The sequence below is a fragment of the Saimiri boliviensis genome, chromosome 9, assembly GCF_048565385.1.
Source record: "Saimiri boliviensis isolate mSaiBol1 chromosome 9, mSaiBol1.pri, whole genome shotgun sequence".
NCBI lineage: Eukaryota > Metazoa > Chordata > Mammalia > Primates > Cebidae > Saimiri > Saimiri boliviensis.
Genome location: NC_133457.1, coordinates 5,494,250 through 5,510,575, shown reverse-complemented (window position 1 = coordinate 5,510,575; position 16,326 = coordinate 5,494,250). Strand labels below are relative to the sequence as shown.

Sequence of the window (16,326 nt, the reverse complement as noted above, 5' to 3'; positions counted from 1 at the left end):
CTAGTTAGATGATTTCCCTTTAGCAGACCGATCTAGAAACAGAACTTTTCTCTTGTAAGGAATCTTCACAATTAGCGGCATCAAGATTAATTTATGTGCATAATAGTGTGATGAGCTGATGCCAGTATTTTAAAAACAGAGTAAGAATTTCCGAGTTTGCTGTTAGAATTTCCAACCTAATCTTTGTCAGCGTTACTGTCTTTGACAGAAACGAAGGGAAGGAAAGAAGGCGAGTCGGGAGTCAGGACGAGCTGACTGATACGGTCTTTCTCTGCGTAATTTGAAGTTCCACCTTTCCATCTTGGGGGAACTCCATGCTCTAATTCCTTTTGGGAATGATTGAAATATGACCCAGAATGAAGCAGGCTGCTAAAATTCATGGCATACTCATATACGAAATTAACAAAAACAACAGCCAGACTCTTGCCCCTTTCAACTCCTTAAACAGGCCGGAGTCTTGACCCTTCCTCTTCTATGTTAACAGTGGACTTTCCAATAATATAGACTTGCAGTCAGTCAGGATTTAATAGTCTTTGGTACAATACCCCAGCTAAGTGATTACTCAACTCATTTGGGTTACAAGGTTGAAAAACTCATTGTTTTTTGAGGTAGCTTCATCTGTCTTCAAAGAGCTCTAATTGTTAACAATAACCAAAATGATGACAAGCGCTCATTTTTCAAATTGAGGATTTATGATGTGCCAAATAGTGTGCTAAATGCTTTATAGACATTGTCTCATTTAATCCTCATAACCCCCGTGACAGAGATGCTATTATTATCTCTGACTTACAGATTAAAAACTCAGAGATTTAGATTTGTGTGCCATAATTTTAGCATTTGCAGACTAAACAAATTGACTTGGCAACGTTATGTATGGGAAAATAGCACAGAACTCTCCAACTTAAACCTCCACTCCTTTTGGTTAAATATCTCTTTGTTTAATTGGTTCTTCACATTTTTGTAGAAAATGTAGAATCAGGTGGACATGTGATTGGAAGGGAGAAGAAAGGAAAGAGATGTTCATTTATTCACATTTAAAAGATGACATTTGGGGGCCTCTCTGTGTTCCCTCTTTTGTAGGTTTTGTTGCCCACATCTCCAACTTTTCTTAAAGATGGAAGGCTGGATTTAAGCAAAGAAAAAGCATCTTTCTTTGTACTCTGCCACAAGTTTTCTAGACCAATATTTGCAGAAAGTGCACGCAACCCAAGAATTTTGCACAATAAATTATTTTAGAAATGTATAGAGATAATGCAAATTCATAGAGTATCATTCAAAAGAAAAAGGGGCAAAAATAATGATCATGATAAACATCAGTGCAGGATGGAGAAATCAATAAAGTCAATCAGTGTTTGTTTTTTGCTAACGGATTTTTGGCTGTACTTATCAACAGCCTGAGTTTTTAAAAGTGTGATTCTATATTTTTACAGAAAAAATATGTATCCTTGGCATTATTTACTTATTATTTGGAATGTGTTCAAAAGGCCATCTTTTCATAAGGTCACCTGTTTTTCTTTAAACGCCTGCTGTCACTGAAAACTTAAAATCAGTATTTTTGTTATAAGATTAGATAATTCAGTAATTTTAAATCCTGAAAACAGAAGAGATGACTATAAAAGTGAAGTTTTACTATATTTTAATCTTCATCTATTTTTTTGAAATGACAAATATAATACTTGTACTATTTACCTAAATATTGGATGAGCTGTGGTCTTAGAGTCAGATATTTGATCTAAGCTATGGCAAATGACTAAATCTGTCTTTATTAGTGTGAGTTTCAGATACCACACACCGAGACACAACATTTTTACAATGCTTAGCATTCCTGCAGCATCATGATATTTAGGGAACAGGAAAGTCACTTAATGGTGGAATTATCATGTCTATCTTCCAGTGCATAGACATGTGTTACAAAGACTAACGTCAGAACACACTAACTGCCCTGACAATGGTGAAATGCCTCCGACAAACAGAAAGCCCTTCAGGCAGATGGCCAGTTTAAGAATAAAAATTAGCCTGTAGGCATCATTTGTAGGCATAAATGATAACTTATTTTAACCAAAAAAAAATCTGTGATGTGTTTTTAGAATCTTGCATGATGAATGAATGTATCTTACGCTTCTAAGTGAATAAGAACTAAGTTAAACTCTCAACACTACCATCATCTCTTCAGAACCACTTGTCTTGAGTCTACCTGTCAGAATATTCTCCTCTCTTGCAAGATACATAATAATCTCATTTAAAATCATAGAGTTCCCTGACACCAAAAAAGCTGAGGCAGTGTCTCTCTGCTTGCTGGTATAATACTTCTCCTGAGTGATTACTTATCTACAGCAATGCCACTGTTTTATGTTACTAGATTTCTGAACACCTCAATTTATTTTTGGATCACTCTTTTCTTTTGGCAGATTGTGATTTATGTATACATTATTCCCAGTAGGATTAAATTTTGTAAGTCGGGGTGAGGGGGAGGGGGAGAAAGAAACATTGCTGCTTGGCAAAAATGGAACAAGATATCTTGATAATCATCTATAGCACAGACCCTAAATGTTATGCTAATTCTTATTCAAAAATGAATACCATAATGTGTCACACTTAGGCTAACAGGTCATTTATTTCTAAAGGAAATGACTATTTTTTAAAGCAATTGGTTGTCTTTGAGGTTTTCATTGTACACTCATCCAGAGAGCAGGTTTCAAATATCTCAAACTCAGAGTGTCCAAATAAAATAAAACAAAAGCACTTGTAATCACCGATCAGTTAAAATAACAGCAATCACCAAGGAGAGCCAAGAACTTACAGGACTGCATGAGATGTTTTGAGAATGGCTTATTAATGGACCAGAGGGCAGGTTATGCTCACATGGGGGAATTACGCAAATCCTGAGAAGGGAATGGGAAATTCTGAAGAAATGGACAGAGGTATACAAACAAGAAGAAGGACAGGTGCAGAGGATGGTTAAGAGTGGCAGGCTGCGGAAATGGTAAAATGGGAGTAAACAAAAAGACACTGTCAGAGGCCAGGAGTGAGAGAGGCGAAGCTGGGAATGAGCTCCAGGGGAGAAAATTCTTAGTGGAGCAGTAGGCAACTGATACAACTTAGTGGGATCTTACCAATTTGTTGTTTTTCTTAAATCCTGAAAGGCATGTGTAACATAAAATAGCTTTGAAATCCAGTGTCAGTTAGTTCACTGTTTTAAAAAGGCTAAAGATAAGAACATTTTAGAATACCTATTCTTATTATTTAATCTGTTTCTCATGATAATAAATATGTTATAGGATAATTAAATAACAGGATTACAAAATGGAAAGGAGAACAGGCCAGATTTGTCGCAAACAGTAAATTCACTAAAGCTGTTGAATTGATAAAATACATCTCTCTCCTTCTCTTTTTTGTCTTTTTTATCATCCAGCCCAAAATGTCAATGCATCTCTTTTTTAATGGCTGGCTTTGGACTAAAATATTTCCCTAATTGATCTAGCACAAAATTTGACAAGGGAAGGATCACTCTTACTGGTGAAAGGAAGCGCAGCCTTTACCCTTAAGCTTTTACAATAACGTTGTAACATAGGGTAAAAGTTTGCTAAAAACATATTTTAAGAAACAGTCTTATTGAATATATTCAACTGATACGAATACATTTTCTTATGTACATTTAGCAATTTCTTATTTTAGCAAAAACTGGTTAAAAACCTATTTAGTGATATTTTTGATTTTAGTGAATTTTCAAATTTTCAAAAGCTAAAGACATGGAATGGTTTATTCCATTGGGGGATTAAACTCCAGGATTCATTTACAACTAGAAGAGAGGCTTTGATTGAGGGTATAAATCTGATGCTGTGGCCCACAGCTTTCCGTGGGCTCTTAGTTATTTATCAGAAGATGATTTGCTGAATGATCAATTTGTCAAATTTTAAGGATATTATAAAATTTTACTTATTTTAACTCTTCAGACAATTTATAGCAATCCTACTAGATGGACTTGCAGGAAGCCAGGACTCCAAAGACCTGGGGCCTTCAATTTCTCTCTGTTTTTTAGAGATTAAAAAATACTGATTGTTTTTTATACTGACTAAAAAATAATCAATATAAATGTTTCAACTTCCAAATTAAAATTTTAATTCTATTTATAAGAAGAAAATAGTAATATAATATATTAAAGAACAATAGAATAGTAATTATACACACAAAAAGAACATGTTCATGAGAATAAACCATTCCATGACTTTCGCTTTTGAAAATTCTCTAAAATTTAACAAGTTGCTAAACTTTTTTTTTTGAAGCCGTGGGATCCGCAGCTCCAACTGTGCTAGGCACTCACTGTTTTGACTTCTTTAGTTTTAGGAGATAAGGCAGACAATTGTCTGATTAACATGAATTCTTGCAAATGATACAAATTGTTTAAAACATATTTTGTTAAATAGGTACATTTGATCACTCTGCAAAAACAGGAAAATTCTAAAAATAATAAAATACTAAAAACAGGAAATGACTTTTTTCCTTTGATCTTAGCCAAAGGGCCTAGAAGCAACAGAAAATGACTTAAAATTAAAAAAAATAAATCAGCATAAATTTTTAAACTGCCAAATTAAAATTTTAATTGTATTTATAAGAAAATAGTAATATATATTAAAGAACAATAGAGTAATAATTATACACAGAAGAACATGTTCATGAGAATAAACCATTCCATGACTTTAGCTTTTGAAAATTCTCTAAAATTTAAAAAATTGCTAAACTTTTTAAAAGCAATTTTTACTAAAATAAAACATTGTACATAGGAAAATATATTATACCAATTAAATATAATCAATAAAACTATGTTTTAAAATAAGTTTTTGGCAAACTTTAAACTTCATGAATTCTGCAAATTGTTCATATGGTAAATTGATTCTAGTGAAATCATTCATTTCATAAATGGTGAAATCTCACCTCGCTGCAACCTCCACCTCCCGGGTCAAGCGATTTTCCTTCCTCAGCCTCCCAAATAGCTGAGATTACAGGTACCTGCCACCACGCCTAGCTAAGTTTTGTATTTTTTAGTAGAGACGGGGTCTCAGGGTTTCACCACGTTGGCCAGGCTGGTCTCGAACTCCTGACCTTAGGTGATCCACCCGCCTCGGCTTCCCCAAGTGCTGGGATTACAGGCATGAACCACCACACCCGACCAGTTTTCTTAAGATGATTCTGCAGGTTACAAAAACTGAAGCAACCAGCAATATTTAAAAATCGAGAGTTCTGGTTCAAGATGGCGCTCTAGAAGCTGCTGGAGCCTGCGGGTCCTGGAGAGAAAACTGGAGAGAAAACACCAAGCTCTTCAAGTGCATCCGCCAGGAGACTGTGCTGGAAACTCACCAAGGAAGCAACACACAACAGGACCCAACAGAGAGAAGCAAAGCTGGACAGCCACCCACCTGGGGCTGGTGCAGAGCCGGAGGAATTGCTGTGTCTTGGGGAAAGGGTGATTGAACACGAGCTCCTGGGGGATCCACGATTCCACCGCACACCTTTGCAGACCTGGCCATGGAAGAGCCTCTCCGATTCTCCAGGGTCTCCAGATAGACACTGAGTCTGTGCAGAGGCACCGCTCAAGCCCGTGTGGAGCCCAGTGGGTCTTGGGTCCCTGAGCACCCTAGAGCCAGGTGTATGGTAGCCCCACCGACAGGGAAGGCTAGACTTTTTTGTATGTCCTTAGGATATGTTAGAACTAAGGCTCAGAGTCTCAGGAAAAACTAGCCCTCAGACAAGGAATTTCCAAGCAAAGCGAGTTTACTTCTGCGTGGACGGGTGCCTCCTGTATGGCTGCCTGCCACGAGAACACAGAGAACAAAGCAGAGCGGCCGGGCGCGGTGGCTCAAGCCTGTAATCCCAGCACTTTGGGAGGCCGAGGCGGGTGGATCACGAGGTCAAGAGATCGAGACCATCCTGGTCAACATGGTGAAACCCCGTCTCTACTAACAGTACAAAAATTAGCTGAGCATGGTGGCGCATGCCTGTAATCCCAGCTACTCAGGAGGCTGAGGCAGGAGAGTTGCTCTAACCTCCATTTCCAAAACAAGCCACCTTGTGAAACATTAACTGAAACAGAAAGTGGCATAGCTCTTTAACATCTTTCTCTTTTAATGCGTACAAAAAAACTGTGTTGACATAGAATGAATATCATCACTCAAATCTGACTCTCTCCCCCAGCACTCATACACACACACACACACACACACACACACACACACACAACACACCATCTGGGACTACCTCCACGAGAAAAAAATATTCAGAGCCATAAAATCAAAGCCAAGACTGTTTTGTGAAGAGAGCTACTGACTTTTGACAACATGTATAGAAATACACAGAAAATTCCTTTTACTTTTCCTTTTTTTTTAGACAGTTTTGCTCTTGTCGCCCAGGCCGGAGTGCAATGGCATGATCTCTGCTCACTGCAACCTCTGCCTCCTGAGTTCGAGTGATTCCTCAGCCTCAGCCTCCCCAGTAGCTGGGATTACAGGTGCCTGCCACCACACCTGGCTAATTTTTGTATTTTTTAGTAGAGATGGGGTTTCATGATGTTGGCTCGAACTCCTAACCACAGGTGATCCGCCTGCCTCGGCCTCTCAAATTGCTGGGATTACAGGCGTGAGCCACTGTGCCCAGCAGAAAATTCTTTATCAGTGATGCATTAAAGAGGCTCTGTTGCATTTTTTTCTTTAGTTTTACCTTCTGTTTGATGCTTCTTGCACGAAGTGGTTTTAAATAAAGACTCTGTGCAATATTACACGGTTTTTGCCTGTGTATTTTCAGTTTAGAAGTCATCATGCTCTTTCATGATCTTCACTACTACATGCACACTTCTCAGATTTATCTTTCACTCAGGGTTCTACGAAGAATTTTATGTAATATCTTATTGACATGGCTGAATGGTTACCAATCACATACTGTCAAAGACTCAAAAACCTGTTAATTTAATTCACAAGGTGGCTTGTTTTGGAAATGGAGGTTAGACCAATCTCAACTTAGTTTGTAGCCTGAAAATGTGATTTAATCAATTTAACCCGTCCCAGTCATCTCCTCAAAGTGACTAGCATCCCTGTGGAGGCTCAACCATAATAAAATATCTCCATTTGTGTTCAATTTCTATTATTTATGTATTCTTACACCTTCTTCTGGTAGAATGTTACTCAAAGGATATTGAGCCATAAACTAAAAGAACCTGCCCATTGTTGTAAATCTGATACCTTCCCTCCAACCGCAGGGAGTAGCATTTCCTCCAGTCTCTCTTGTTGAGAGTTTGGGCTTTTTAAAAGAGGCTGTTCTGGGAATCATTCTGGTCAATTTACTAGAAATCCCTTCATGGTGAAGGTGGTTAGGCTTAAAAAACCTAAGACATTCTAATTTCCAGGGACTGGTTATATCTTGGATATGATATGGGTTGATGCATTTCTTTGGCAATTATGGTTTTAGAATCTCACAAGTCACATAATAATGGCATTTTTTTCATATGTGGTAGGTGCCTCTCAATCCAAGAAACCTGACTGTGTGGCATCCTACAGGAAATAACCTTGATGTATTGTCTTTACCAATGAATTTTAACATAAAATACTTGTAAGAGGCTTGAACCAAACTATTCAAATCTCCAGGAGATTGACTGAGAAACATAAATGCTATAGGCCGTGCGCAGTAGCTCACGTCTATAATCCCAGCACTTTGGGAGGCCGATGCCGGTGAATCACCTGAGATCAGGAGTTTAAGAAGCAGCCTGGGTAACATGGTGAAACCCCATTTCTACTAAAGATACAAAAATTAGCTGGGCGTGGTGGTGTGTGCCTATAACCCAGCTACTCAGGAGGCTGAGGCAGGAGAATTGCTTGAACCTGAGAGGTGGGGGTTGCAGTGAGTTGAGATTGTGCCACTGTACTCCAGCCTGGGCAGCAAAGCAAGACTTTGTCTCAAAAAAAAAAAAAAAACAAAAAACAAAACAAAACAAAACAAAACAAAACTGTATATCTTTATATATGTTGATTTACACTGGAAATCTAGCTGCTAAGATACACTACAATATTTATGTTCACAGTTCATAGCATTCCTTCTCTGGGGGGAATGACCTTATACTGCATATTAAGGGCTGTAATTGCTAAAGAAACCAAGATGAGGCTGGGTGCGGTGGTTCTGCCTGTAATCCCAGCACTTTGGGAGACTGAGGCAGGCGGATCACGAGGTCAGGAGTTCAAGACCAGACTGGCCAACATGGTGAAACCCCGTCTCTCCTAAAACATACAAAAATTAGCTGGGCATGGTGGCTTGCGCCTGTAATCCCAGCTACTTGGGAGGCTGAGGCAGGAGAATTGCTTGAACTGGGACCCGGGAGGCGGAGATTGCGGTGAGCCGCGGTCACACCACTGCACTCCAGCCTGGGCTACAGAGGAAGACTCCATCTCAATAACAACAGCAATGAAAAAGCCCAGATGAAAAATACTTGTACCTGACAGTAATTGTGTCTGCTTCTCTATAGAAAGTTTACACTAGCATAACCAAGAATGATCCGGAATGTTCTCAAGAACCATGATCAGGTCAGTCGTCAAATGCTATTAAGCAGAATTGCCTATTTGACTGCAGATGTACCTATTTCAGTATACATGATAAGGGCGGTGAAATATTCTGTGCCAATTTCACAGGGAAAATACTAATACATTTTGATTTTTTTAGTCCTTGCTGTTTGTTTTAGGATCCATGAAGAATTTGTCACCACCTTGGCTCCAACAGGCTTGATACAATTATGTTATTGCTAATGGTATGCTGGTAACCTGGCTCTCCCAAAAGCGAAAAAAAAAAAAAGCCTGGATTTGTAGCATTTGCAATTTCAATTGTGTGGTTTCTCCCAGCACTGCTAATTTCTCCTACAGTTTAGCTACTAGCTTGCTCCAAATTCCTGAATATTTAACAATTTTATCTTTAGAGTCTGCATAAGCACGCCACTAGCATTCTTTTACTAGTTGAAATCTAGTTCTGAAGTTGTTCTGAAATAGCCTTCTATTGAGCTTTCAGTTGGATTCAAGATGTATTCATAAACCCACCTCTTAATGGAGGCTGTTTTGCAGATGGCCGTCACCTGTTTATGCTGAACCTGTTAGCTTCATTTCTAGCTAGTGACCTTTTTAAAAACCTGTTTAAATGTGAACCAGAAGGACACTTACTACTATCTTTTAGGTTCTCTCTCATTCATACATCTAGGAAAAGCATGTGGGCAAAACGCAAGCCACAGAGACGCTTCGGTGGAGTAAATAAAACGTAGCAAGAAGTAATATGTGAGTACCTTAGAGAAAACATACTGGAGAAATAGTACAGAAGGGAATATGCAAGAAAGAGAGTGATAAAGACCTTTTAAATATTGTTCAAAGTGGACCTTCACACAGGTAAAAAGATGTTGTGGCATATTGGTCATTTGACTGCAAAGTGAGGGTAGTTAGGATGAGCTCTGCTTTCCTTACCTATTTAATTGAGTTCAGGCAACTCCTGGGAACATCTTACAAACATGGAATTCATGTAAACCTCACAGTGTCAGTTTTATGAAGCCATTTTATTATCCACTCAAACTCTTGCTTTCAGTTTCAGAGGTAGTGTTATTTACAAATGTTCCAGCCAGTAGCCACCTGCAACCTAGGCACCCCATCTCAATTTCTGCAGATTTATCCTTAGACGTTGTGCTTGGAGTAGATCTAGAAACCAACTGTGTTTTCCTGCTAGATTTCTGGGGTGGTAAAGTGGATGAGGAAGAAGCAGCGGGTACCTCTACATTAGGAAATAAGAAAAATTATTTGAGACAAGTCATGGAAAGGAAGAAAAGTCTGGTGAGCTAACCCGGGATGGAAAAAAGCCTTGGTTGTCCCAGGCGAGAAGGAATTCTGAGTGTAGCGTTGAGGCTGTTGCACAGCTCCTGTGATTCTTTGCTACAGTCTAAGTTCTGGGATGCAAATATTAGGGGAAGCTTCACTAGGTTTTTTTAAAAAATACATTGGGATCCATGAAAAAAATACTCTGGGGACATCTCCAGCAACCTTGGTATTATTTAACTGACGCCATCTTTTCCAGAAAAGGTGTTTCTGGGATCTTTTGCATGTGATTGGATTTCCTCTCCAGTGCTCAAGAGATCGTTACAGAAATGTGTCATCACAATCGGAATCAGAACATCCTTGAGAGCAAGAGGTCAAGTGCATTTCTATTACTTTATGCAAGTTTTTCCATCATTGTCAGCGACCTCATGGCTGGAAAGTTTGAATTTTGTTAAGAGCTATGAATATGAAATAGCTTTAATTAAAGAGAAAGATAGTCAATAATTGCTGGTTTGACGTTTACAGACAATAATTTGGATAAAAATCATATTCCATGGAAGAAATGAAAAGTTCTATTATGCTATTACCAGAATTTGAGAAATTGAACTTGAAATAAATCCTCACGAAAGTTAAAACAAACATACCGGGCAGCCTCTGAATATCTCTCCAGACATCTGAACACTGCTGCCTGACGTAGATGATTCCGGAAATACGCTGGGTTTAAAACAATGCTCCTGTAAAAAGATAAAAGAAATGCAAATGTTATTTGGGTTTTAAAAGACAATTATCATAAGTGCATTGGAATGAAATCACAGGCATTCGATTTTATATACTATGTGTTTTTAAAGATACTAATGAAAGAAACCCTTCACCACCACCCCTGTCCCGTAATTGGCAGTTAAGACAAATAAGCAAGCGTTATTGAAAAACTAATTACCTTTGCATTATTAAAAAAACATTTATTTATAGGACTGGGTATTTTTAGAGATATGACAAAGACAAAGAATTTGAATTCAACTTATGTTACCTGTAAGACACGGTGCTATTTTACTTGCTTTTAAATGAATTTTAAAATTCCCTCCATCCCTCCATCACTCCCTCCTTCCTTCCTTCCTCTCTCCCTCCTTCCCTTCTTTCTCTCTTTCCCTCCCTCCCTCCCTCTCTCTCTATCTCTCTTTCTTTCTTTCTTCTTTCTTTTTCTTTCTTTCTTCTTTTTCTTTCTCTCTCTCTTTCTTTTACAAATCTATGAGGTATACTCCCCTATTACTTTAATTACTTATTCACTCATGCATATTTAGTTAGCATGTACAAACTTCATGGGACAAAATTCTTACTGAAAGAATGTTTCTAGCCTTTGGCATCTCTTTGTCTATGATGTAATGTTTTCACTTTGCAGAGCTATTTTCCAAGAATCTTGCTCTGCCAGAAAAGTTCTTGTGACAAAAGTAGATTAGACTGGAGAGAAGGATGAGGTGTGGTGGGAAGGAGGAATAGTGAAGAAAGAGCTTATCCAAAGAGAGAGAGGAGAGAGAGAAGACTTCAGAGCTGCTTTGGATGTAGGCAGAGATTTTTGTGAGTACTGAGGGCTGGTGAGGTCGACATCATTGGAACTATTACAATGCGATTTTAAGAAAGAATGGAATCGAAAACAATTGCTTGTGATTATAAGTCCTCTGTATGGTGTTGAAGAAATGCAAGCAGAGGACATACTTTAGAAATCACTATTGCTAGACCAAACTGTTCTTTTAACCATAGCGTCACCCTTCCCTAAACCACATGAATCACAGCTTCATAGGAGGAATCCAAGGAAGACCCAGACCCAGTCTCTACCCTGAAAGCATAATTATAAAAGAATATTTGGTAATTTGAGATGAAATATTTTATTTGGCAATTTATTATTTTTGACTTTTATAATTATTGCAGCATTCACTGTGTGGTTATAGTATGCCCCTGTTAGATATTTGGCAAGGAAATGCTAGTGGTGGTTGTAAAGCCTAGGTTTTACACTTTAATTAATTTACTGATGCTTTCTAAAATGACATACCCTTTTAAAGATATATTTTATGTTGTGTGCAACTTGTAGGGGTAATGATGATCTGTCTTTTGAAAAGTTCTTACTCATTTGTCATTTATGCCATTTGGAAAGTCACAGGAGGCAGCCTGTGACCAAAATGGACAATCTCACTGCAGTTACAGTGAAAAAAAATGACAATTGTAATCAGAGAGCAATCTCAGAGCTGATTGGTCTGATTCTATCACAGAGGAACAAACTCTGATTTAGCTATGCTGATAGGGCTTTTGGTAAAAAAGCGGGAACCATGTTAGAGCTAAATGATAGAAGTCATTGAATGGCCTTCAGGCAAGCAGACCCCAGAGGCTCAAATGAGGGTAAGGCTGGCATTAGCTGCCAGTCTGGCAGTGCGGTCTGAAGGGAGATTTTATAAGAAATTGTCCCCAGAGGAACAGACCACCTCCTCGTCCTTGCCCACTATGCCAAGGGGGTCACCGGAAAGCACACTGTCCTGGGCGATGAAGGTTCCCAGGGCCTGCGGTGTCTAATCAGATGACCCAGCTGCAGGATTAAGGGTGCCTGGGGCAAGCGCCAGCACAAGCCGTCACCCTCACAGAGCCCCGGGTAAAGCTGACCACGGAAGGCCAGGAGGTTCATCTTCTGGGCACTGGCACGGCCTTCTCGGTATTTCTCTCCTGCCCTGGAGACTTGGTGCTTGTTAAATCTCTCCCGTCAGACTCTCCCTCTCTAGGCTCATCTTCGGAAGGATGATTTTCGGTTATTCTGTTTACCCCAATGGCAGTTAAGGTGGTGGAAACTGACTCATGGATTCATCACAATTGGCTGAAGCCTCGGATACCTCCTGAATAAAACCATAAACCCGCCACTCTGCAGCCTGAAGTTCCAGGAGATGACCCTTCGTACACCTGCGAGCCATTAGGGGATCTGCATCTGCTCTTCCAACAAGATCACCAGGAAAGCAACCACTCGAATCTAATTTCTATCCTGGCATTAACAGGACGTTAACTCTCAACTTTGCTAGCTCTCAAACTCCAATTATTCCTTTCATCGGTGGGGAGTCAGAAAAATATAGGGAAAACTTGGTGCTGGCTTTAGAAAAGTGACTACCTCTATTCAGTTACTATAAGCTATCTCAGGAGTTAAAGAATAACACGAAAAGTTGCTAATTCTCTCTGCAAAGGCAGCTCACTCTGCAAAACAGCTTCACTCTTTGGCTGTCGTAGGTCTTCAAAGTAGAAGGGCCCTAAATCCGCTCACGGAGAAAGAGGGAACCGGCCCCTTTCTGGGAAGAAATGCTGCTATTTTATAAATGAGTTAAGTGTTGTTTGAAGCAAAGTTGAAGAACTCGGGAATCAATCAAACACAGGACTAAAAACCTTCAAGAACGGTGGAGCTTGTTCGACAACTAGCTGTCCTGGCTCTATCCTCTCCTAGGCCTGTCTATAACCATTCTATAATTGTTGGCTTCTGAGCTTTGCCTCTTTAACCTCCTTGTCACATTCATTTCTTCTAGAACCATGAGGCCACAAATAAGCCTGCATCTGGAACCCTGGATGTCCTTGGCTCATGAGCTCTGTTGTGGACCTCAGGATCAACCTGCACCCCTAAAAGGCTCTCCTCTGGAGGAAACCTCAACCCCTTCTATGCCTCACTTCAGCAGGAAGTAACTAAAGAGCAATCAATGCCCCCGTACCCCACGAAAGTTAGACTTTCCTGTTCAGAGGGAGGGTTGAGGGAATGTATTCTCTTCCCGGGTCCACAAGGGGGCGCAGTTTCGAAGGCAAGAACTTCCCAGTACCATACCCCCATCTCTACATCTGGGATCTTAAGGGTCTTGTTTAAACTTTGGCCCACTCGGGAAGAATCAAAGATCAGTCACTCCAGCAGAAGTTTAAAGGAATTCCTTTCATAGGCCCAGAAAACCTAAAGGGGGCAGGAATTCCTCCCAGGTTAAAAGTTCCCGTCCCAACATCTGGGCAGACTCCATATCTGGATGCCCTTCCATGATCTCATGGAAGCTTCTCTCTCTCATCTTTTTCTCTCTCTCTTTTCTGTTTCTCTGCCTAAATAAATCACTTTCTGCAAAACTCTTTGGGGCCCGAAATTTACTTTTGAGCGCACCACGCCCGGTGGGGTCCTCGCTCCCATTCTTCCGTGAGTGACAGACCAGGACCTGAAGAACATCCTCTTGCGGGAGCTGAGTTTTTCTCCGCTCCCTGAAATTTGGTCACGTTTTCATGTTATTATTGGCCATTTGTATGTATTATTTTGTGAAGTTCTAGTTAATCTTTTGCCATTTAAAAAACCGGGCAGTTTGTTTTCTTATCATTGTGTTGCAAGAGTTCTTTATGTATTCTGGATACAAATTCTTTGTAAGATACATATTTTTCTCTGAGTCTGTGGCTGATCTTTGAATATTCTTAACAGTTTCTTTTGAAGAGCACAAGATTTTTTATGATGTCCAACTTATCAGTTTGGATGTCCAACTTATCAGTATAATATATTTTACACAAACTATTTTTTATAGTTTGTGTAAAATATATTATTTAAGTTTGCTTGATCCAAGGTAACAAAGAATTTCTTTTATATTTTCTTAAAAAATGTTGATAGTTTTAACATTTATAAACTATTCGAGTTGAATTTGTTTATGGTGTGAAGTAAGATAAAGACATTTTATTTTTGCTGATAAATTTACAATTTTTCCAGCACCACTAACTGAAAAAACTATTCTTTCCTTCTTGAATAACCTTGACACGGTTATCAAAAATCAGTTAACAAAAATCAGTTAACCATATATGTGCAAGTCCATTTCTGAACAGAATATTATGTTCTGTTATTTGTCTATCCTATGTTATTATCACAGTCTTGACTACTATAGATTTATGATAAATCTTTAAATCAGGTACTTTAAGCCCTCCCAGCTTTGTGCTTTATTCTTCCTCTAACATTGTTTGGGCTTATTGAAATCCTGTACTTTTCCATTTAAGTTTCAGAAAATAGCCTGGTAATTGCTGAAATGCCTGCTGGGATTTTGATAAGTCTACAGAAAACTTTAGGATTTATTGATATCTTAACAATGTTGAGTCATCTGGTCAATAAATATAGCACTTTTCTCCGTAATTAAGGCTTTATTTCATTTCTCTCATCAACGTTTTGTAGTTTTCAGCGTGAAAATCTTACACAAACTTCATTAGATATATTCCAAACATTTGACATTTTTCTGTTGCTCTTATTATTGGCAATGATTTTTAAATTTCCATGCTAATTGTTCATTGCTAAGTTATAGAAACATAAATGATATTTTATGTTGACCTTGTATTCTGCTACATACTACTAAGCTTAATTATTAATTCCATAAACATTTCCAAAAATACTTTGGGATTTTCTACATAGATGATTATACCTTCTGCAAATAATGATGGCTTCTTTCTTTCTTTCCAGTCTATAACGTTTGCTTATTTTCTTTGCCTTATTGTCCTGTTTATCACCTCCACATCGTTATTTGCTGTTGCTACTGTTTTGATTTACTTCCCTCAGAATTCTCTAAGCTTCTTGGACTTGAATTTTATTGTTTTCCCTTTAATTTTGGAAAATTCTTGCTTTTCATATCTGTCCCATTTTCTCTCTCTCTTTTTCCTCCTCATTCTGGGACTCTTCCTAATAGCAGCCATACTCTGCGTTGAATATGTGATTGGTCTCATTTTAGAGAGTGTTTTCTGCTTCTTGTCTAGTGGTAGCAGAACTCTTCTCGGGCCCAAGAGTGGTTTCTGCCTTTTTTTTTTTTTTTTTTTTTTTTTAAATCTCTTCCCCAAAGCAGAGGGTTTATGCTTTACCCTTCCTGCAGGAGCCATGGGGGCAGGATAATTTCTGACTTCTTTCCCAGAGACATATGCTTTGCTTCTACTTCTCCGTCAGAAGCTATGGATTTTTACCTGGGCACTGAGAATGTGAATGTTTGTTATCACTACCCCAGATATTTTAGACTTTTGCTTTATATGAGACTAGGGACCAGGGAAACAATTTCTTTTTTCCCTTTTCTCTTTCTTTCTCTCTTTTTTCTCTCTTTCTTTTCTCTCTCTCTCTCTCTACCCCTCTCTTTCTTTCCTTCCTTCCTTCCCTCCCTCCCTCCCTTTCTTTCTCTTTCTTTCTCTTTCTTTCTTTCTTTCTTTCTTTCTTTCTTTCTTTCTTTCTTTCTTTCTTTTTCTTTCTTTCTCTCTTTCTTTCCTTCTTTCTTCCGTTCTTTTTTGCAATTTCATATTTAGGCAAAGATGCCTGTCTAGTTACCTTTATCTTGTCTGACTGTTAGCAAAGTAATGATTGTTTCATCCTCCTGAGACAATATTCCTCTTTTTCTTTTAATAATGTGCTGACATTCTTAAAATAGAAAAGGTGGTAGATCTAGAGTAAGCCAGAAACATGGAATGTTTTAATTTTGGCAAATCACAATAACCTTCTGGTTAAGATGGTGACATT

The 16,326-nt window shown here is 38.7% G+C and overlaps 1 protein-coding gene across 1 annotated transcript in view; it reads right to left on the bottom strand.

The window, feature by feature from the left end:
* Positions 1–16,326, bottom strand: part of SPATA16 (spermatogenesis associated 16) — a 227,602-nt gene that overhangs the window by 113,880 nt on the left and 97,396 nt on the right. The window contains exon 4 of the mRNA XM_003925112.3: positions 10,466–10,555. Within this exon, the coding sequence (XP_003925161.1) occupies positions 10,466–10,555 (90 nt within the window). The remainder of the gene's footprint in view (positions 1–10,465; positions 10,556–16,326) is intronic.